The following is a 22105-nucleotide window of genomic DNA, read 5'->3' on the forward strand; positions in this document are numbered from 1 at the left end:
GTTTTCCAAAATCTTAGCTAGATAGGGAAGAAGGGAGATATGGCGATTATTGGTCAGGATAAGTGGATCCACCTTTTTTTTAAAGGGGGACAACAATTGCCTCTTTAAAGGTTGCAGGGACGATTCCTTGAGACAAGGACTCATTTAGGAGGTTGAGAGCAGGACCAGGAAGGAGAGTAAAAATTTCCATCAAAATGCTGGGAGGACAACAGTCATTGGGGGAGGCCGATTTGACTTTTGAGAGAAGGTTGATAAAAGTATGCTCACATATAGGAGGAAAGTGTTTGAAAGAACTGCTTGCCTGCGCTTAATCAGCAAATTGTCGAGGTAGGAGAAAACATGGATGCCCCCTCATTTGTTGGGCAGTTTCCACTGCTAAACACTTTATAAAAACCTTTGGAACAGTGGTAACCCCAAAGGGAAGCTCTTTGAATTGATGTTAGCCAAGCACCAGAAAGCGGAATCAGTGCCAGTGGGCAGGATGGATGGAGATGTAAATGTAGGTGTTTTTCAGGTCTAGCAGCATCATGCGGTCACCTTGTCGAAGTAGCGGGATGACAGCCTGCAAGGAAATGACTCATTGATTTCCATAGCTCTCTACTGTAATGGCTGAGAAGTGTGGTTTAACTGGCTATGGACGAAGGTGAACGTACTTTAATTCCAAATAAGTCCTCCATCTTATTTTCTTTTTCAGGAGGTGCAGATGCAAATGATCCAGAAGAATTACAACTCTTTCTAGCTGCAAAAATCTCAGAGGAATCTGGATTTGGTGTCTATCTTAAGAAAAACAGGATAATATATATTGATTTTCTTCATGGAAGTCAACCTGTTTTTACTGGAAGCTGGGGTAAGGAAGGTCTGTATTGTTGGTTCAAGAAAGCCTAGAACCAGTGACGCATTCAGTGTCACTTGAGGCTTTGGAAGCTAAATCTAAAATATTCAATAATTCATAGGAGTAGAGGCCTCAAATACTAAGCTCTTGAGTCGCTCTGTCACTACATGGAAAGATATATCATCAGTCACTGAGAATACTGTAGGTGGCAAACACTCTGGAGAACTGTTAGAAATTCTTCTGAAATATAAACTTGAAGTTTTTTTTTTCACGTAATCTTTTTTTCTCCTTTTCTTGTAATGATCATCCTTTTTTCCTCAGTGCTGCGGAGCTTTACGAGACAGAATAGGTGGATTATCCCCCCCCCCGCCCCCTCCGAGGTGGATATTGAGGTTCTGGAGCTTTGGATAGATTAGAGTCATCTTGCAATATATGAGTAGGGAGAGGATCTTATGCGCAAGGCTGTGTTACGGATATGATCTGACCTTCCCACTGGTAGTCACCATCTGATATCTTGGCACCGATGGAACTACAGGAAGATTCTCCGAAACACTTGTGGCCCCCTACAAAGAAACAGATCTTAAAGAACTACCAAACGGTTACGCGTGGATTCTAAAAAGTCCATGACATTGAATGTGTCAATGATGACCGCATTGATGTTGAACATCTTTTTGTTGAGCAACTCAATGTAAACCAGGAAAGTTAAGGACCTCAGTAGTGGCCCAACAGTCCTGAGTGAGAATCATTTCTGGTCACACCAAGAGCAGAAAATGAGGTCGAATGGTCTCTTGCCCTGTTGGTAGTGGTGGAGAGTGAGGCAGAGCAGCCTATTTCCCTTTACTTCGCCATGAGGCAGACTCCATCTTCTTCCCCTGAGGCAACTGTAAATCATTTCTAAGCAGATCTTATACTTCGTAATGAGGTGGAAATCTGGGTACCAGATGACACAAACATCAAGGATAGACTTCTTACATCCACACAAATGTCATCAATCAAAGAGAGATGGCAGGGTGCTCATATAAAGAGTTTGAAGAGAAACACTCCAGAGAAAAGGAAAAAGAGCAATTCCTGCCAAAAAACTACAGAAAGAGTAAGGAAACATAAAAAGACCTTGAATGAAGCCAATAAAAAACCCACAACTTTCAGCTAAAAAACACAGAACCTGAGAAAGGCAGAAATGGTTGGGAATCCCGCTCTGGTGACCTGAAAAAACAAAAGTGCCTTGATCTCCTTAAAAAAGAACTACATCACAGATCTTGCACTCTCTCATGTTTGTAAAGGTTCAGTGTCTTATTGTAGGACTGTATGCTCAGCCTATTAGGGGGATTTATTTTTTACTAGTTTGGGAGTTAGAATGTAGTACATTACAGTTTTCAGCCAAAGGTATTGTTATAATTTGTCTAATTTGCAAAAAAAAATTATACCGCAAAAACGTAATTGAAAACATTGCCTCATGCAGGCATATTTTCAATTGCAGGTTTTTTAAAAATTCAGAGAATCGCGCACGAGCCTGGAAATATTCAGATCATTTAAGTATATAAGGGAGAATGCCATAACAGAGAACATGGAGCTGCAGTAGTCCAGAAGGCAAAGAATGACCATCTGGACTACTAATTATGAAAGGGAGTCGGTAGCAGTAGAATGACTGTCCAGAAGACTTTGAGGAGAAGGCTGGTGGACCTGAGTTTACTGACTTTATCAGAGAGCTAAGAGTTAAACAAAAACCCAGAGTTTATGGGCCTAGCAAACTGCCAAAGAGGAGCTCAGATCCCCTGTACCACTAATCACACTCCCATGAAGCAGAGCTGTTCTACCAGAGTTCAGATATATGGAATTTGCATCCACCTAACCTGCAAAGATCATACAATCCTAGAATTGCTCCTAGAGAAAGGCTTAAACCATATGATCTGCTGCCTCATTAGTGTAGGCAGAAAACCTTCTGCCAAAAAACCAAATCAGAACAGTGAGGGTAGCCACGTAGAACTTAAGAGGTAGCATTAAGCGACGGAACTTGTTGCACCCCACATGAAAGTGTTTTCACTGACATCTAAAACGTGGGAGAGAACTGTTAGAGAGTGGATCTGATGGAAAAGGTGCTACCCAGTCCAAACCTATAATCTAGCCTTTCACACACACTCCAGAAGTATGCTATAAGAGATGTATGAAAGGCAGTGGAGGAGAAGTCCTGTGGGGCCATGTGGCTGCCCCACCATTGCCTAACATAACAACGATCGGAATTTGAGGGAGGAGAATCTAGAAAAGGTTAATGCTGCAAAGCCTATATGAACAAGTTACTTACCTTCGGTAATGATGTATCTGTAAGAAACATTAGTTAGTTAGATTCCTCACCTTAGAATATCCCCAGGCATCAGGCTGGATCCGGAAAGATTTTTGTAGCAATACCCCTTGCGCGTCGGTAGGCATCGTCTGCGGCTCCGCGTCCGTCTTTGGCGTTGTGCGCCGGAATGACGTCGGAGTACTTAGACGCCGCCCTCGCGTGCTGACGTCAGTTCTTGTACATAGCTTTCCGCGCCAGGAACGCAGAGCCATGCAAGAGACCGACACTGGTGCCAAAAAAGTCTAGGGCCCTGAACAGGATGGCCTTAACCCTAGATGTCGGTTCGCAGAACGGGGAGGATGGGTGGGTCGGTGAGGAATCTAACTAACTAATGTTTCTTACAGATACATCGTTACCGAAGGTAAGTAACTTGTTCATCTGAAAGAAAACACGTTAGTTAGATTCCTCACCTTAGAATAGATACCCCAGCAATACCAACCCCGGTGGTGGGTCTGCGAACCAAGATCACACCAGAAAGTCCTGGAGAACAGAACGGCCAAAGAAGCCATCTCTCCAGACTTGGCTGTCCAGGCAATAGTGCTTGGCAAACGTGTGCAGTGAGGCCCACGTCGCCGCCTGACAGACGTCCTGCAAGGGAACTCCCCGTCCCAGGGCAGTAGTCGCCGCTGTGGCCCGGGTGGAACGGGCTCTCAGCCCAACAGGAGGGTCCTTTTTCGCCAAGGAGTAACAAACCTTTATACACAATACGACCCTCCGTGAGATGGTCCGCTTGTGTACAGCCCTCCCCTTCTTAGCACCTACGTATCCAACAAAAAGTTGGTCGTCCACCCGGAACTTTCTGGTGCGGTCCAAATAAAAGGACAGCGCACGTTTGGGGTCCAGACGGTGGAGCCTCTCTTCCTCTTTCGAAGGATGCGGAGGCGGAAAGAAGGTGGGCAATGTGACAGATTGCCCGATGTGAAAGGGGGTCACCACTTTTGGAAGAAAAGAAGGACGAGTCCGGAAAAACAACCTTGTCCGGATGAACAGAAAGAAAAGGAGGCTTAGATGACAAAGCCTGGAGCTCACTCACCCGTCTAGCCGAGGTGATAGCTACCGGGAAAGCAGTCTTAAGAGTCAGAAGACGAAGGGGACAATTGTGAAGAGGCTCAAAGGGAGCGCAAATCAGAAAGGTCAAGACAAGATTCAAATCCCACTGAGGCATTACGAAGGGGACAGGAGGGAACATGTGAGTAATGCCTTTAAGAAAACGCGAAACAACAGGGGATTTGAAAAGAGAAGGCTGATCAGGAAGCCGTAAGAAAGCAGAGATCGCAGAAAGATAACCTTTCAAGGTGCCCAGAGCAGAGCCCTGCTAGGCCAAAGAAAGAAGAAAGAGGAGAACCTCAGAAAGAGGGGCGGAAAGGGAATCCACAGCCTTTGCAGTGCACCATGCCACAAATTTGTTCTACCTGCAGGCGTATACCGATTTTGTGGAGGGACGCCAGACTGCCAGAAAGACGTCACAGACTTCAGGAGGCAAGTCAAAAGGCATCAACTGTCGCCGCTCAATCTCCGCGCATGGAGGTGGAGACTGGACAGGTTCGGGTGGAGGAAGTCCCCTGCTGCTGCGACAGAAGGTCCTCCTGAAGAGGCAGTCGTACCGGAGGATCGATTGACATACTGAGTAGCTCAGGATACCAGAACCTTAGTGCCCAATCCGGAGCCACTAAGATGACTTGGGCCCGGTCGCGCCTGATCTTCTTCAGCACTCTGGGCAGAAGTGGTATAGGCGGAAAGGCGCACAACAGACAGCAATTCCACTCGCGACGAAAAGCGTCTCAGAGCGAGTGCCGCCTTGGAAATTCCAATGCGCAGAACTGCTGACATTGCGCGTTCTCTTCGGTGGCGAATAGATCTAACCAAGGTTCTCCCCACTGCAGAAAGAGACCTTGCGCCACGTCCGAGTGCAGACGCCATTCGTGATCCATCATGCACCGGCGGCTGAGTTTGTCTGCTCTGGAGTTCAGAGAGCCCGCCAGATGTTGAACCACCAGGATGATGCCCTGGTGTTCCAGCCATGTCCAGAGGCGCAGAGCCTCCTGACAAAGGGTCCACGACCCCACCCCGCCTTGTTTGTTGCAATTCCACATGGCGGTGGTGTTGTCCGTGAACACCTGCACAACACTTCCCCGGACAGAGGGAAGGAAGGTTTTCAGTGCAAGCCGGATCGCTCTCAGCTCCAACAAGTTGATATGGAGTTGAGACTCCGCCGGAGACCAGAGGCCTCTGATCTCTGCCTCTCCCATATGGCCCCCCCATCCCAGGAGGGACGCGTCCATCACTACTACGTGCTCCGGTTGGGGTAGGGAGAGGCATCTGCCCCTGACCCAATCGCGGTCCGTGAGCCACCACTGCAACTGTTTCGCAGTGCCCTCCGAGATCAAGACATGGTCGGACAGGTTGCCTCAATGCTGGGCCCACTGAAACTTCAGGTCCCACTGCAGAGCCTGCATTCGCCACCTGGCGTAATGCACCAACAGGATGCAGGAGGCCATCAGCCCCAGAAGCCGCAGCACCAACCTGACCGAAACCCAGGATACAGGCCGAAAGATCGGAATCAGAGCCTGAATATCCCAGACCCGCTGTTCCGGAGGATAGGCCCGGAACTGCGCTGAATCTAGAACCGCTCCGATGAAGAGGAGCTTCTGGGAGGGTCTCAGGTGTGACTGGTGGTGGTCGGCCGTAGTCTGGAGGTGGGAGACGACTGCCTGGGGCGAGCCCGCCTTCAACAGCCAGTCGTCGAGATAGGGGAAGACTGGAACCCCCGATCTGCACAGATGAGCTGCGACCACCGCCATCACTTTCGTGAACACCCGAGGGGCACTGGTGAGGCCGAAGGGGAGCACGCTGAAATGAAAGTGCTCCTGACCCACCGTGAACTGCAGGTAACGCCGGTGGGCCGGCAGGACGGGGATGTGAAAATAGGCGTCCTGCAAGTCCAACGCTACCATGCAGTCTCCAGAGTCGAGGGCAGCCAGAATCTGAGCTAAAGTGAGCATCTTGAACCGTTCCTTCCGGAGGAAGGCGTTGATGCTCCTGAGGTCCAAGATAGGGCGTAGGCCCCCTTTGCCCTTCTTGGGAACCAGAAAGTAGTGGGAATAGCAACCACGACCTACTTCTGGACCAGGAACGCGCTTGACGGCCTCTTTGGCCAAGAGGGCCGTAACTTCCTCCCGCAGAAGATTCAAGTGATTCCCCGACATACGGTGGCACTGCGGTGGCATGGCTGGAGGGGTCGTCTCGAAGGGGAGGGAGTAGCCCCTTCGGACGATTTGCAGCACCCACCTGTCCGATGTGATGGATCGCCAGTGGAGCAGGTGATGGCGAACTCTGCCGCCCACTGGCGTGGAATGGGCCTGAAAGCTCGGACTAGGAGGGCTTTGAGGTGGATGCTGCCGGGGTGGATGTGGACTGACCGGCACGTTGTCCTCTAGTACCGCCTCGGCGGAATCCACGTCCGCGACCGCGTGCAGGTTGGTTCTGCGGCCGGTGGCTAGGCGGACGTGAGTAGGCGCCCCTTCCTTGGCCACGAAACGGACGAAAGGCGGAAGTTTGCGGCCGCTGGGCCGAGAGACCCAAGGACTTGGCCGTAGCCTGGGAGTCCTTGAAACGAGCCAGCGCACTATCCGCCTTCTCACCAAAAAGGCGAGTGCCATCAAAGGGCATATACATGAGGGTACTCTGGACATCCCCCGAGAAAGACGTGGACCGCAGACAGGCGTGGCGCCGGAGCGCCACCGTGGTGGAAGTCGCCCTACCCAGCAAGTCCGTGGTGTCTAGTCCACACCGTATGGCATGTCGTGCTGCATCTCGCCCGTCAGCAAGCGCCTGGGTGAGTCGTGTCCGGGCCTCCTCCGGGCACAGGGGCAGCATGTCCTCCACCGCATCGCACAGAGGGTGGGAGAAACGGTCCAAGAGGCAAGCGGTGTTCAAAGACCGCAGGCCCAAACTCAGGGAAGAGAACAGCTTCTTTCCTAACTGTTCCAGCCTCTTGGATTCCCAATCCGGAGGAGCGGACGGGAAGGAGGATTGGGAAGTCGAGGCCTGGATAACCAGACTCTCGGGGGTGGGGTGTTGGGACAGGAAACTGGGGTCGCCCGGAGCAGGGCGGTGGCACCGGGCCACGTTCCGATCCACAGGAGGAACTGTGGAGGGCTTGGACCAAGTGCCCCAGAGGGCCTCATTGAACTGCAGCAGAGGCTCTGTGGAGCTTGCGGACGGTTGAAGCACCTCTGTGAGGATGTTAGTCCTCACGGCCACGGCAGGCAACTCGAGCCCCAGGGCTTCGGCCGCCTTGCGCAGCACCACTGAGAAAGCTGCACCTTCCTCCGAGGCCACAGATGGAGGAGAGATGAAACCAGCGTCCGGGGAGGTGTCCAGACCACTGGCATCCCCCAGTTCGTCTGCCCAGTCCTGTGATAGTTGGGCCTGTCTGGCCATAGGGTCCTCAGACCCCTCCCAGTCGCCCCCGTCATCCGATTCCTGATAAACAGGAGGAATGATCGGAGCCGGGCGGTAGATGAAATGCTCATCCATCAGCGTCGAGCGGCGCCGCTGGGCCCGGACCGGGGCTAAACCGGGGGACGGCGCCGGGGGCGGAACCGGTGTCGGCGGAGGAGGCGTCGTGAGGTCGACCGGCGCCGGCAGAGATCCCGGCCAGGATCCCTCGGGGACCTGCGGCGTCGAGACCGAAGTCGTCGCCGGGGCCGGAGCCGCCGGCACGCGAGGTCGCCCAGTCGAGCCCGCGGGGCCTGAAGGCGCGACGGCAGGCGTCGACGGCGGAGCCAGGCCCCTCTTGGCCGAGAAAAAAGCACTGACCTCCGCCGGAGTCCCGTCAGTCCCAGGGACCGGCGGGTATGGAGACGGACGCGGCTCCTGCGGCTCCGACGGAGCCGCGGGGGTGGGACCACCCTGATCCTCGGCCGAGTCGCGCGACCGGCGAGGGGAGTCCGAAGAGTGGTGTCGCCTCTTGGACTTCTTTGATCGCTTCGACTTACCCGAAGACTTCGAGAAGCTTACGGGACCGCTCCCGCCTAGCTTTCGAGGTAAAGGCCTGACAATCGAGGCACGACTCCGCGTCGTGGTCGGCCACCAGGCAGTAAAGGCACCGGCGATGGTGGTCCGTCACCGACATCAGTCGATGACAGGAGTCACAGGCTTTAAACCCAGGCATCCTACCGGCACCAGAGTCGAGTCGAAAGAAGACCAAAAAGAGTCAAAAAAGTTTAGTCAAAAAGTGACTAAGGGGTAAGCTCTTCCCGGATCGGCGCTGTCTGGTGCGGAAAAAAGAAGAACTGACGTCAGCGCACGAGGGCGGCGTCTAAGTACTCCGATGATGTCATTCCGGCGCACGACGCCAACGACGGACGCGGAGCCGCAGACGACGCCTACCGACGCGCAAGGGGTATTGCTACAAAAATCTTTCCGGATCCAGCCTGATGCCTGGGGATATTCTAAGGTGAGGAATCTAACTAACGTGTTTCTTTCAGAAAAAGCAATTGCAGCTAGAATGTAAGAGAGTTGAACATTGTATCCTTAGAAAATGTAATATAGATAACAGGTAGTTTACAGCAGGGAAATGTATGGTCATTTCCAGTAATCTCTTGTGGCCTGTAAACAGGAACTAAGGAGTTCTGTATACCAAAGAAGATATGGACTAACCATTACATTACTTAACATAGTAGTAGCCGTGTATCATGAAATTGCATTAAATTACAGAATCCAACATCACAGGAGGAACCACCACAGATACTGAGGAGGGATAGGAGGAAATCTTTCCCAATCTAAGAAGCACGCACCCTCCTAGATCATCGTTCTGGCCTGTACATCAGGCTAAGGCAAGATGTCAGCCTTACAAATCTACCATATGATCATACCCACAGGCATATGGAAGAAGATTGTCTCATAGCAAGCAAGGTGCCAACGTGCAACACATTCTGAACTCATCCTGACGGACATCTGTGTTTAGTTTTGTTCTGCATCAACATCTTGTGAATTCTCAGCATCTTTGATAGGAGCAAAGGCTGGGCAACAACTCAACATCTAACCCCTGCAAGGGGAGTTACACAAAGGGTCCTCTTCAACATACAAACAGGCGAACACACATTCACACCATTGGCCTGTGCACAGCTAAAATATAGTTTATCAGATACTGATTATGCTTTTAATAAGGATTAAAGAATTGCTAGCAGCATGGTTCTCATGGCAACCATATACCAAGAGTTATGGCTAGAAACATTATGTCTCATGGAGTAGGCCAGGATGGGATAGTGAATGTTCCATTCAATTGGAAAGTCCTGTTAAGCAATTCTAAAGAAAATATCCTATCTGGGTGTAAGAAAAGAAGCTGCATGCCAGCACCTAATTAGCCGTTGTCTAGTTGTCACAAAAATAAGACAACAACAATTAGCAGAGAACCAGTCAATGGATGAATTCAGTATTAATACTGCTTTATTTGCATTTCTCTTGACAAACACAATGGATTGTTCCCAGTTACCAAGGTTGAGAGTGTACTGACTGGTAGCAACAGATGATGCTGGGGCACCTGCTAATATTTCTATTTGGCTTAGTGGAGACCAATAACAATACCCTTTGATTCTTTTTGTAGAGAAAGAGGATTTAATTTGCCTCTTAACTGCTCCCATTGGAGTAACCTAGCTTTTTCTTGGACTGAGGATACATTTTGCAAGGAATGCATGTCATTGAGGCCATGGTCATCTAGGTTTCATTGCAAAATAAAGTACTTCTTTTGACTGGTCGCCTCCATTTTTGCTATTCCTAGTCTGGAAACCTCATTTTTTCCAAACATGAATGCTGCATTAAAGGTACTATCTTTAAATGTATTTGAAACCTTGCCACCACAAAATATTCGTGCTCGTAGAAACCCTTTTTTAGCTTCCCTATGGCAAAATAGAACTCTTTACTTAATTCTAAGGTTTAACCTACTTCACTGCGATTCTATGAGCCTCTTTCATGGTATAGAACGTCACTGCGGCTCAGTTGCTCCCCTAAGAGCTGGAGAGCTGTCGGCTCAATATTACATACTGGTAATATACTACCCAGTGATCCTGCTTGGCTTATTACTCACGCTCAGCTGGACATTCTGTGACGTTAATTCCTCTGCTTTCTTTTCTAGCGATGAGACCCATACTTTGCGCTTTTGGCGGCAGCGTGAGGCAGCAGCTCGGTTTCTCTCCAAGAAACGCTGACGACGTTCGTCTGCATCTTCCTCAGTGACCCTTCTTCTTCTACCACCAGTGCTGGCTGTGGGCTGAGCTGGAGAGACCTGATTGTGTTAGAAAAGTAAACATTACGGAGTTGTTGATGGAAGGCTAGTGAAATAGCTTATCAGATAATTAATGATTCATGTTGGAGTGAATGGGTGTGAAGTTTAAGAGTAAAACAGTGACAGTGTAAACATAAAAGTTGAGTGTTCGCAGACACTAAATACTGTAATAGTATTTAAGAGAAGAGCATTAAGGCAGTATTTAAACAGAACATTTCAATGATACATTATATTAGTAGTCAAGGTGTAGTACAGACCTGTGGCTGTGCTGGAGATGGTGCATCAGGATGCTGCATCAAGACCTGACCTTGCTCGGGATGATGGGTTATCATCGTGCTTGCAGATGACATCATCATACCACCATTGAGAGTAGATGACACCTGCTGGTTTAGTGTTGCTTTAAGACGCTGTAGTAACAGAGTATGTTGTTAAACGAAAAAGACTACATATGTTCTACAAAACACTGAATGCTGCTGAAGATACTCAAGAGCGTTAAATATTTTCATTCCTGCCAAAGTTATTTCCCAACTCTTGTGAGTGAGTGTTAACCACTTTCCACTATACTTCTAAAACGTTCTCATCTCATAAAACCAAACTGCAGATTGGTGGATATCTAGGTGCTACCATGTTAGATGATTATCAATATGTACAAAGAGAATAATTTCCGGGTTACTGCACATATGCACCCAGTCAAACAAGTATCAAACACTGTTGTGTGAGCTGGTTTTCCAATTAAGTGCACTTGTGAGCTCCGTTTTAATAGCCTGATTTGATGTAGGCATCTTAAGACTTTATTCAGAAAATCGATCAAGACACAGATAACAATTATTAAAACAAAAAGTTTGATATTTGACATCACAAAAAAAATTAAATACAATCTGATATGCACAAAATATAAATGAAAATATTTCATAACAGTCCTCAAGAGTTTAGCATGCAATTCTGAGATTACAGTTCTGAAAATGTACATTAATAAAGGAACTCATTGTGTGCCTACGATAATTAAAAACTAGCATTTAATAAAATACTTTGGCACTTGGCAGGCTACCACCATTGTATGTGAAAGTTTGGCATATGCTGGCCTAGTTCATCTCTAACAGCTAGAATATTCCGGAAAATATCAGTCTTTTTTACCCTCACATTTTCTAACCACCCAGGCACTTGGATGTGAGTAGCCTTGATTTTGTTTCTGTGTCCCACACAAGCTTCTTGAAAGGCATATTCCCAAGGCCGTTTCTTCTTTAATCCAAGCATATGAATTATAATTCTCAACTTCAATCTCTGTCTATCTCATGGCTATTCTTCACTTTACATTCCATTTTCTTGTACTTACATTACAATCTCTTCTTAACTGCTCTTTTACTGACACACACATCTCTTTACTGTTCTGCAGTCCTCTATCTCCTGTCTGCAACTTTTTCAATTAGCAAATTTGTTAACATTGCTCTTCCGCCACCCAATGTGCCTTTTTGTTGCACTTTTAATGTCCAACTGCCCTTACCAACCTACTTTTTTCTGGACTTCAAATTCCTAACCAGCCTTTTACTGCATTTCCAAACCCATTACTCTTCTGTTTAATTTGTAATCACCAATGTATCTCTTGTTCCATTTCAGCATACCCAACCTGCCTATCGCTGCACTCCCTCAACTCAAGTCTCCTTGAATGGGTAAAATCTATTATGCTGAATTAGCTAGATATGTTTAATTCACCAATTACTTTTGCAAGGTGACAGGGTTATGTTCTAACAAGAGGGGTGTCTAACTTGGGTGTGTGAGAACTTTATTCCTGCCAATTTTTCAGGAAATAAAATATGAATGATGTCCTCAGAGGGCCAACACTGAACACGGTGGCACAACAAACCTCTTAAGGTATCCTGCCAACTATTACTAGTCAACTTGTACTAGTAGTATGGAAAATTAAGTGTTTTTCTGCATTTCCTATCAGCCAACAATCAACATGTAAATACTATACACAAAATGGCTGTTCATATACAGGAATACCTACCAAACTAATCTCTTTCAGTGAGTAACTTGCAGGTACAAAGAGGGCTAGGAATGGTGGGAAATGAATGTTCCTCAAAAGCATCCATCCATCACTTTTCTTATAGAACTCACCATTTTTGCATCTGAATGCAAAGAAAAACCTGAAGGGGATATGTGACCACCACCACTGCTCATGATTGGAGGACCAGGAATTCCGGGAATGTTGGGCACCATGGACAAGGGCCTGGCCAGCTGCAAATGACAGAGTTTAATGTTAAAGAAGTTCGAATGTATTTCCAATATTATAATCATTTCACTTAGGAGAGCTTAAAACCCATAACAATCCACTCAAAATAAAGAAGTACCAAGAAAAAACCTAGAAACAGATAGTAAAGAGTCATTTTAGACGCAAGTTTGTTTTTCAATAGCTGTCCAGGACTACATGCACCATCACACTGCCTGCCCAACATCAACATCCAAGTTACATCTCCAAGTTAAAAGGGAAACATTGAGCAAAACAAATGTGTTATCCCTTAATCAATTTCCTGGAGCTTCTTCCTGTTTGGAGACTTGAATTGCCCTGCCCTTTGAATGGACTTCCACCACGGCCGCTGAATTCCTGCTCCTCGCTCCTGATCCTGTTCGCGGACTGCCCCGGACCACAACTCCCAGGGGGCATAGCGCAACTCGCCGCAGGAGCAGCGAACACCTGGGCGCCACCCCCGGCGCATAAAACAACGCCGGGCCTCTCGTGACGCGGGACGCCTTAAATCAATTTCCTTGAGCTTCTTCCTGTTTGGAGACTTGAATTGCCCTGCCCTTTGAATGGACTTCCACCACGGCCGCTGAATACCCGCTGAATTCCTGCTCCTCGCTCCTGATCCTGTTCGCGGACTGCCCCGGACCACAACTCCCAGGGGGCATAGCGCAAATCGCCGTAGGAGCCGCGCAACACCTGGGCGCCACCCCTGACGCATAAAACAACGCCAGGCCTCCCGCGACGCGGGACGTGCGTGTCCTTGCCCGTCAGGGGCCGCCAGAGGCCGGGCTGGGCCTACCCTCTTGGAAATTGATGAGGGATTGTCGAAAGTGTTTCTTCAAGGACATGTGGTAGGAACTTCATAATTATATATAAAGTGGTGGGGTTGATTAATGTTAATATTTTTTGTTCCTGTGCGTAATTCAACTGAAAGCCACATAAGGAAAATTATTTACCCGTTTGATGACCTATGAGAATCGGGGCTTGTATTGATATTGACTATATTGACGTGAAGTGAACGGGGGCGGGCTCATAGTGGACAGGTAGTAAATTAATCATAATGGGCAAAAGGAAAACACAAATAAACGATCCATTGGCCGGGAAGAATGTCAAAAAGCCCAAAAAAACAAACACTGTTGACTGATCTGACCGGGGCGATGGGAGCAATTGAGAAGCAAATCACATCGGTAGAGCAGACATTAGCTGCAGGTACATCAGCTGTAATAGAGAACCTAGAACATACAATCTCTGCTCAGGTAACCTCACTAAACAATGATCAACTAGACATTATACCAGCGAAAGGTTGTATTCAAGGGGCAATAGATGAAGAAATAATTAGCGATCCTGAGTTAATTATCTCACCCCCACAAAAAAGGAAAAAAAGGTCAGTCAAGAAATCTATGGAAAAAAGAGGCGAGGTAAAAATAACAGGAACATTGATAGCTGCAAAAGAAAACATAGCAGGAAGAGTAACATCTGATAAGCAATATAGATTGGAGAATAAAACAATGGGATTAATACCAGTCGCCGTAAGGATCATTTCAGAGCATGGCAAGAGGGATGATGGAGCGGATAATTTGGCTACAGCCATAAAAAGCTTAGAGTTATATTTAAGAGGCGCGCTTCCGAACATTGAAAATAGTTTAAGTCAGGTAGAGATACGGCTAGAAAGATGTCTTGTCAGGGAAGAAGAAGAATTTAGACCTTGAACCGATAGTGGGAGCGCATTGCGTGTCTCGCAGGAAGCAGCGATTGTGTAATCTGTAAGATTTGCGTCTTTTAAATACCTCCCGGGTTTTGTATTTTATTTACATTTTGCTTTTTGTCTTCCCCTGTTTTTAATTCTGCAGGCCTTATACTCGCACTATAATTCAGTAACTCACCGCTCTTTTAGCGGGTCCCTTGTGCAACTCCACTACTTTGGGAGACATATTGGGGGGAGAGAAGGACGCCTGGCGGCGCCATCTTTGTTGCTGGTCTAGTCGTGAGAAGGACGCTAGACCTGCATTTAAGGCGGGTGAAACTTAGTGGTAACCTGGACCTTGAACCGATAGTGGGAGCGCATTGCGTGTCTCGCAGGAAGCAGCGATTGTGTAATCTGTAAGATTCGCGTCTTTTAAATACCTCCCGGTTTTGTATTTTATTTACATTTTGCTTTTTGTCTTCCCCTGTTTTTAATTCTGCAGGCCTTATACTCGCACTATAATTCAGTAACTCACCGCTCTTTTAGCGGGTCCCTTGTGCAACTCCACTACTTTGGAAGACATATTGGGGGGAGAGAAGGACGCCTGGCGGCGCCATCTTTGTTGCTGGTCTAGTCGTCAGAAGGACGCTAGACCTGCATTTAAGGCGGGTGAAACTTAGCGATAACCTGGACCTTGAACCGATATAGGGAGCGCATTGCGTGTCTCGCAGGAAGTAGCGATTGTGTAATCTGTAAGATTCGCTTCTTTTAAATACCTCCCGGTTTTGTATTTTATTTACATTTTGCTTTTTGTCTTCCCCTGTTTTTAATTCTGCAGGCCTTATACTCGCACTATATAACTTTCTGAGATTAAGAATAGTACTTTGAATGGACCGCCTTTAGTACAGGAAGCTCAAACTCCTTTGGAAGTATCTATCTCAAGGTTTCCGGTAATAGATGCCCTAACCCTTGAACAGCTTATGAGTAGAATCAAGTCAGGATCTCCGGCGGACCCGTGTCCCCCTAGGGTTTTCCGTTTGGCGTGTCCCATTTTAGTAGATCATATCATCTCCCTCCTTAATAGTTCGTTGGAGTCTGGCCTCCTACCACCGAGTCTTAAGGAGGCCCGGGTCAAACCACTATTAAAGAAGCCAGGTGCCGATCCGACCATCCTGAACAATTATAGGCCGATCTCTCAATTGCCTTTTTTGTCCAAAGTTTTGGAGCAACATGTGCTGAAGTCCCTCTCTTTTTTCCTGGAGTCTCACCATCTTCTCCAGGAGCGTCAGGCAGGCTTTCGGGCACATCACAGCACCGAGTTGGTGATGCTCTCGGTGCTGGATGATCTTAGAGGCATGGCTGACAGTAAGAAACCAAGCGCCCTGATACTTTTAGATCTATCAGCGGCGTTTGATACTGTCAGCCATTCCCTGCTATTGGACAGATTGGCCCGTTTTGGGATTAGGGATCTGGCTTTTAAATGGCTACAGTCCTTTTTGAAGGGAAGGTCGCAGAGGATTCAACTGGGAGATTGTATCTCTGAGGTAGGTTTTCTGGAGTGCGGAGTCCCTCGGGGCTCTGCCTTGTCCCCACTACTGTTTAACCTGTACCTGCAACCTTTGATTAACTCTCTAGCCAATATGGGTTGTCGTGTGTTTAACTACGCCGATGATACTCAGTTATTACTGAGTATCGATAATACGGCTATAGCACAAACCAACGCTCAAAATATTCTTAGACACACGGTCAGTTGGATGACGACAAATTTGTTGAAAATAAATCCAGACAAAACAGAGATATTAGTAGTCTCGACCACAGTTTCACCTTGGAGTGACCTATATTGGCCCCAGGAATTAGGTTCTACGCCGATACCAAGCGATAAAGTAGAAAGTCTTGGTATCAAGATTGACAATGAGCTATCAATGGCCAGTCAGATCTCTTCTGTTGTAGGGATCTGTACTGGTTTGATTAGAAAGTTGCGCAAGCTAGTTCCTTTTTTCTCCCTTCCTATGCTTCGTACAGTTGTCTCTGCTACAATTATTTCGAGGCTGGATTATGGGAATGCCCTCTACTTAGGTTTGCCCAAGTCTTTGACCAACAGATTGCAGGTTGTTTTGAATGATGCGGCGCGATTGATTTTTAAGCTCCCTAGAAGAACTCAAGCCTCATCTTTACTGCTCAAGTTACACTGGCTCCCTATTGAGCAGAGAGTGGAGTTCAAGAGCCTATGTACGGCCCATAAGGCAATCTATGGACAGGCTCCTATATACATTAAAGAACGTTTGGAGCTCTATAAACCGAAACAAACTCTTAGATCTTGCGATGCTCAGTTGTTGGCCTGTCCTCGATATAAGTTGTCAACTAAAGGAGGAAGATCCTTTTCGGTCTTGGCTCCACAGTTATGGAATAGGTTACCAGAACCTCTTCGGAGAGAAGGAAATCTCCTTTGTTTCAGGAAACAGTTAAAAACACTTCTTTTTAAGGAAGCTTTCAGCCTACCTAAATAGCTTTTTTAACATGTCTTTCCATTGCCTTTTTTTGAAACATCTCTGTTGGTTATCGGTCTAAGCGCCTAAAGACCTATAGGTGAGTTGGCGCTATATAAACTGAAGTCAACATAACATAACCACAAGTTAGAATACAACAAAACAATAATGAAGCGAGTAGTTATAGGGAGCCAGAAAGAAACCAACCGAGAGAAGATCAGGTTAGGGATACACAAAGCAATACAAATATAGGTTATATTAAATCGCTAACTGTACCAACATTTGTTTCATCCAAAAACTTAAATCAAAAAACTTTACCCCAAGACCAACTAAAACTAATGCAACTTGAAAACCTCTACCCGCAAGAACCAAGCCATTTGGATCTACAACCAGCCTGTACTCCTTTTACAGTTGTCCTCGCAAATGTACCGCAGCTAAGGCGGCAAGATATTGAGACATGTGAAACACTTAGAAATAAGTCATTGCACTGTCTAAGTAAAAAAGTAGGCTCTACGACTAGACTGTTTAAAGAATTTAAAATAGCACGTAGGGTGGGGTGGGTAGGTAAAGATAAGAAATGTCTTGCTGGCGATTGTGTGGTACTAACATTTCGCTCACCACAATTAGTGGAAAGGATCCTGAGGGAAGAGGGAAACAACATGTTAGAGGGAGGGATTAATATACTACCTCTGGGTTATTTTTATCGACCATCTCCCGAGATAGAGAAATCACGCCAGTTTGAGGGTAGTATATGGCCTATATATAATGTAATAATGTACCAGAAAGAAATCGCTTCCGAATACTTTCGCCCTTAGAGGAATTAGACTGACTACGTCACCCGGTAACATCTGTCTTAGAGGAATTTACAGTAGGCCAAGGCGACAGTATAAAAGGGAGGAGGCAAAACAAACCAGACCAACCTGTTGACTATAGTATATCACTTAATAGTAACGAGGGATCAAACCATATACTAAAAAAGGTCAGGATATTGGAAAACGAGGCCCCCCTACAAAAAATACTAACAGTCAATGAGGGGAGAATAAAGATCACATTCTGGAATATAGTGGGCCTATCATCTAAACTCTCTAATGATCCCTTTCTAGATTTTATTAGGAAAACTGATATTCTTTGTCTTCAGGAGACGTGGGCTCTCAGAGAAATGCACATAGATGGGTTTAAAACTTATAATACATCCGCCACCCCGTCAAATTTTGGGAGACCAAAGGGTGGCCTAAGTATATATATTTCAAATATGCTGTCGATAAAAAAAAATTCTTTTGTAGCGTCCGACCCAAATTATCAAATCGTAACATTAAAAATGGATAGTAATAATTTTGTAATTATCGTAAATTTTTATAATAATATCGTCAAAGAAAAGGTGGAAGATACACTAAATCATTTAAGTGCAAAAAAATCAGAATTCAAATCCGGGGATTGCCCAGATTGTATGGGGCGGGGACTTTAATACCAACATATGTCCACATAATAATGATTTGACATGTGGTTTGATGGATGAGGAAACCCGCAACTTAATTAATTTCCTGCATAATGTCTATGGCAATGCTTTAAACGAGAATATATTTATGCTAGATCTGGGGTTTGTTAACACATTAGTTTCACCCCCATCCCTTTTTCGCAAACTTTTAATGGGAGAGGCTTGAGTTCTATCATAGATTTTATTTTGTTTTCGAATCGTCTCTCATATAGTGTAATAGGATTTAAGGTGCATAAAATAGCTATCAGTGATCACTTCCCACAAACAGTAACAATATCGTCTAAAAAGCGCAAACAATATTCTAATAAAGAATGGGACCAAACATGTATTAATTTGGAGATTGATAAAGTAAATGGTTATTCCCTGAAGAGGGAAATGGTTGATCCTGACAAAATAACAAGATTAGTGGTTGGGAAGGCATTGGACTCAATAATAAGCTGCTTAAACGAAAATACTCCACAGGAGATGGTCTTGAAAAACTTTCTACATTTAACAGAAATAATAAAAAACAGTCTGAAGGTAGAGACAAAAAGGGGAACTACTAAGAAAAAGGGGTGGTTCAACACAGACTGCACAAAAGCTATTGTAGAAATACTGAGGCCCAGGGATCCCAGTTCTGGAGAAAATTGCTCAATTTGTCAGATTAAGTGTTTAATTCTTGGAGGAAGACTCAAGGCACTGGACCTCTATGGCCTCAGAAAATATACATGCATGCAGTAGTGAGTCAGTTTCACTCCTTCTTTGACAAGAAACATCAAATAAGTTGGTAAATCCAAGGTATTATTTATTTGTTCAGGTGAGAGGCTTGTATTTCAGTTGGTCCAATTATTTAAACAAAATACATTCATCAGGGTAAAGTGAACAAGCCAATTTTAGAGCGGAGGTGAGCAGCCAACACGTGTTTCGCCCTTGTGGCACAGTTTCTGGCCAGGGCTTTCTCAAGTCTTAATATTCAGGACACAGCAAAATGCAAACGCTTCATGTATCATGGTTCAAGGTCATTGTATAATACAAACAATCCGGCCTGTTTCGGCACACCAAAGTACATTCGTCAGGAAATAATGGCCACGGGGAAAAGACAATGTAGGTTTGATAAGGTATGAGCCTTCGGAGTAAAGTTTCCGGCTTCCGCACGTCCGCCCCAAAGCCCATTCTGCACTCAAAAAAGCGATACATAAAAATAGCAAAGTTAAGACAGAAATTAAACAGGCTAGGAAAACCTATAATCAAGCGGTAAAATTGCGGAAAAAGGAGATCAAAGAATCCATATAGAAGGACATGTATAGGGCCAGTGCTATAAAAGATAGTAGGGCTTTCTGGCGTGTAGTCAGATCCCTTTTTTTAGCCCTGATGGAAAGCCCTCAATCGAAATAGCGATTGATGAAAATCAGTGGGTGGGCCATTTTTCAAACAATTTCGGACAGGCAGAGGTGTCTGTAGATAGCAAAGATATTATACCATCAATGGCCAACGAAATGGTGAACTACCCCATAGATGTCCTCTTTACTTTAAAAGAAGTTCAAATAGCATTGAACACAAGCAAAGGAAGCAAAGCCCCCGGTCCTGACGGGGTCCTGGTGGATATATATAAGCATAACCCAGATCTCGGGGCTCCACTGTTAAGCCACGTTCTCAACGCTGCCACTAAGAGGGGACTAATTGAAACTTGGTCTGATTCTATCATGGTCCCCATTTACAACAAGCATTTGCAATGCAATAGGTCTCGCATTTATACGAGTTTGAGCTATTGGCATTGTAAATGACAATGCCTTTTATTTATGTTTTAAAAACCCACACAAATAAAAGGCATTGCCATGTACAGTGCCAATAGCTCAAACTCTTAACAACTGCGAGACCTATTGCATTGCAAATGCTTGTTATGGTGAGTTCATGTTTACTATGTGAGCAAAATAGTGAGTAAAGCATTCTGCACTTGCATTTTTACATGTAAATGTTTGTGTGAACAAAATGTAAAACGAAAGCTAGCAAAGGCATTGAACTAACTTTAGACGTTGTTTTAGAAAAAAAGAAAGGATTAAAAAAAAAAAACAGTGTGCCACTAAGTCTGGAGTGGCCTAACAGCTTTAAATTGTTTAGGAATCTGCTGTGAAAGGAAACAGCAATCCTACAATAAACTGAAAGTTAGCCTCCTAATTAAGATAGTTATCAGTGTTGCCGTGGCACCCTTTCAGCTGAATGTGTTTGAAAAGCGTTCACACCTTGGTTTCGGAAGAAGACCGAATGATGCGCCAAGAAGTCTGGAGTGGTGTGAAACGTTTGAATAGTTTGTAGATGTGTTTGATGTGGAGTCTGCAGTGGTACAATACAGAGAAACGTCGCCTCCTGGTTAAGATCGTTATCACTGGTAGGAGCTGTATATGCGGCTTTCATCAACTTGTACATATTGATGGAAACAACAAGGTGGGAAGTTTCAAACTGAGACCAGAATGTTGTTTTAAAGTTCCCTTTCCGTTCCCGCTCTAACAGTTGCACTTTCAAAACGTTAAAATAGGACGGAAGAAAAAAACACTATGAAATTATACAAAGTGTTGTGCGGTTAAGTGGACAAAAAGTGTAATTACTTCTAACTATATGCACCCTGTGGAAACCAGTGTGTGTGTTTGTTTGAGAAATAAATGCGCTCCCTAACTTTTACTGCACCTAACAGAAAGAGGGCTTCAGGAAAATAGAGAGCTAGAGAAGGAGATATAGGATATAGAATTAGAATAAGAGTGTGTGAGAGAAAGAGAGACGAAGAGAGAGAAAGGGTGAGAGAGAGAGATTATGGGTTAACGCATGGATGGCTGAATGGGCGGATGGTTGGGTCACTGGCTAGCTGGCTGGATGGGATCGTTGGGTAAGTGGGTGGGAGATGAGTGGATAGATAGATTGGTGGATGGTTGAATGGGGAGATAATAAATATTAGCCAGGTGATTTAGTTATTGTTTGCGAATGTACAGTTCCAAAAGTGGCCTATTGGTACATAAGGCACATTACAATACATACTCAGTCTGAAACATAATAGGGCGTAATACCGGTCAGGCACACAATTGGCAGCAGCTCAAATGTTTCCCACGTAATAAACATCACGTGCTTACTGTGAAAACTGTAAACGTTTGACCTGCTTGCTGAGCGTATGAAATGATGTGGACTGTAAAGGGGTTCTGACTAATTGCTTATTTACTCTTTGGCCTCTCTGCTGAGCGCAGTAAGTGATGCTAAATGCTGTGTTTGCGTACGTAGAGACCGGACGGCTTATAGCACTGTAAAGGGGGAGATAGGGGGCAGTACTAGTGGCCCAAGTGCCCAAGTAACTAAAATGTAACCTCACGGATAGTTGCACATTTTACAAGAAATTGTGCTTTGGAGGCACACAATTGCCAATGGTGAAATTTTTTTACAAACATTTTAGCAGTATAAATTGTATACATTGTTATGCTGCATAGGTAAAGCAGTGCCTATAGGTTGTTGATATTAGTGTTTAAAATACCTGCATATTTACTCCGTGGCCTCTTTGCTGAGCGTACGCAATCATCCGTACCGTGAAGGGGTTCTGACTATTTGCTCATAATCTATTTGGCCTCTCTGCTGAGTGCACTAAGTGATGCAAATTATGTTGTTTGTTTGCTCTGACAAGAAATTGACTAAAACACTGTAAAAGGGAGCGCAGTTAGATGTCTATATAGCTAGACCGAATCTGTGTAATAAATGCGAGTTTTGCGTGTATGAACCACTGCCTG

At 45.6% G+C, this 22105-nt stretch overlaps 1 protein-coding gene across 4 annotated transcripts in view; it reads right to left on the reverse strand.

Annotated features, from left to right (window-relative positions):
• The window catches only part of LOC146856524 (cyclic AMP-dependent transcription factor ATF-7-like), a 662777-nt gene that overhangs the window by 102378 nt on the left and 538294 nt on the right, over positions 1-22105 (reverse strand). For all 4 annotated transcript variants that reach the window (XM_085654699.1, XM_085654700.1, XM_085654701.1 and 1 more), the window contains 3 exons: positions 12574-12693; positions 10716-10865; positions 10261-10458 (listed from right to left, as the gene is read on the reverse strand). In XM_085654699.1, coding sequence (XP_085510825.1) covers positions 10261-10458; positions 10716-10865; positions 12574-12693 — 468 coding nt within the window. The remainder of the gene's footprint in view (positions 1-10260; positions 10459-10715; positions 10866-12573; positions 12694-22105) is intronic.

The sequence above is a fragment of the Triturus cristatus genome, chromosome 4_1 (genome assembly GCF_964204655.1).
Source record: "Triturus cristatus chromosome 4_1, aTriCri1.1, whole genome shotgun sequence".
Taxonomy (NCBI): Eukaryota; Metazoa; Chordata; class Amphibia; order Caudata; family Salamandridae; genus Triturus; species Triturus cristatus.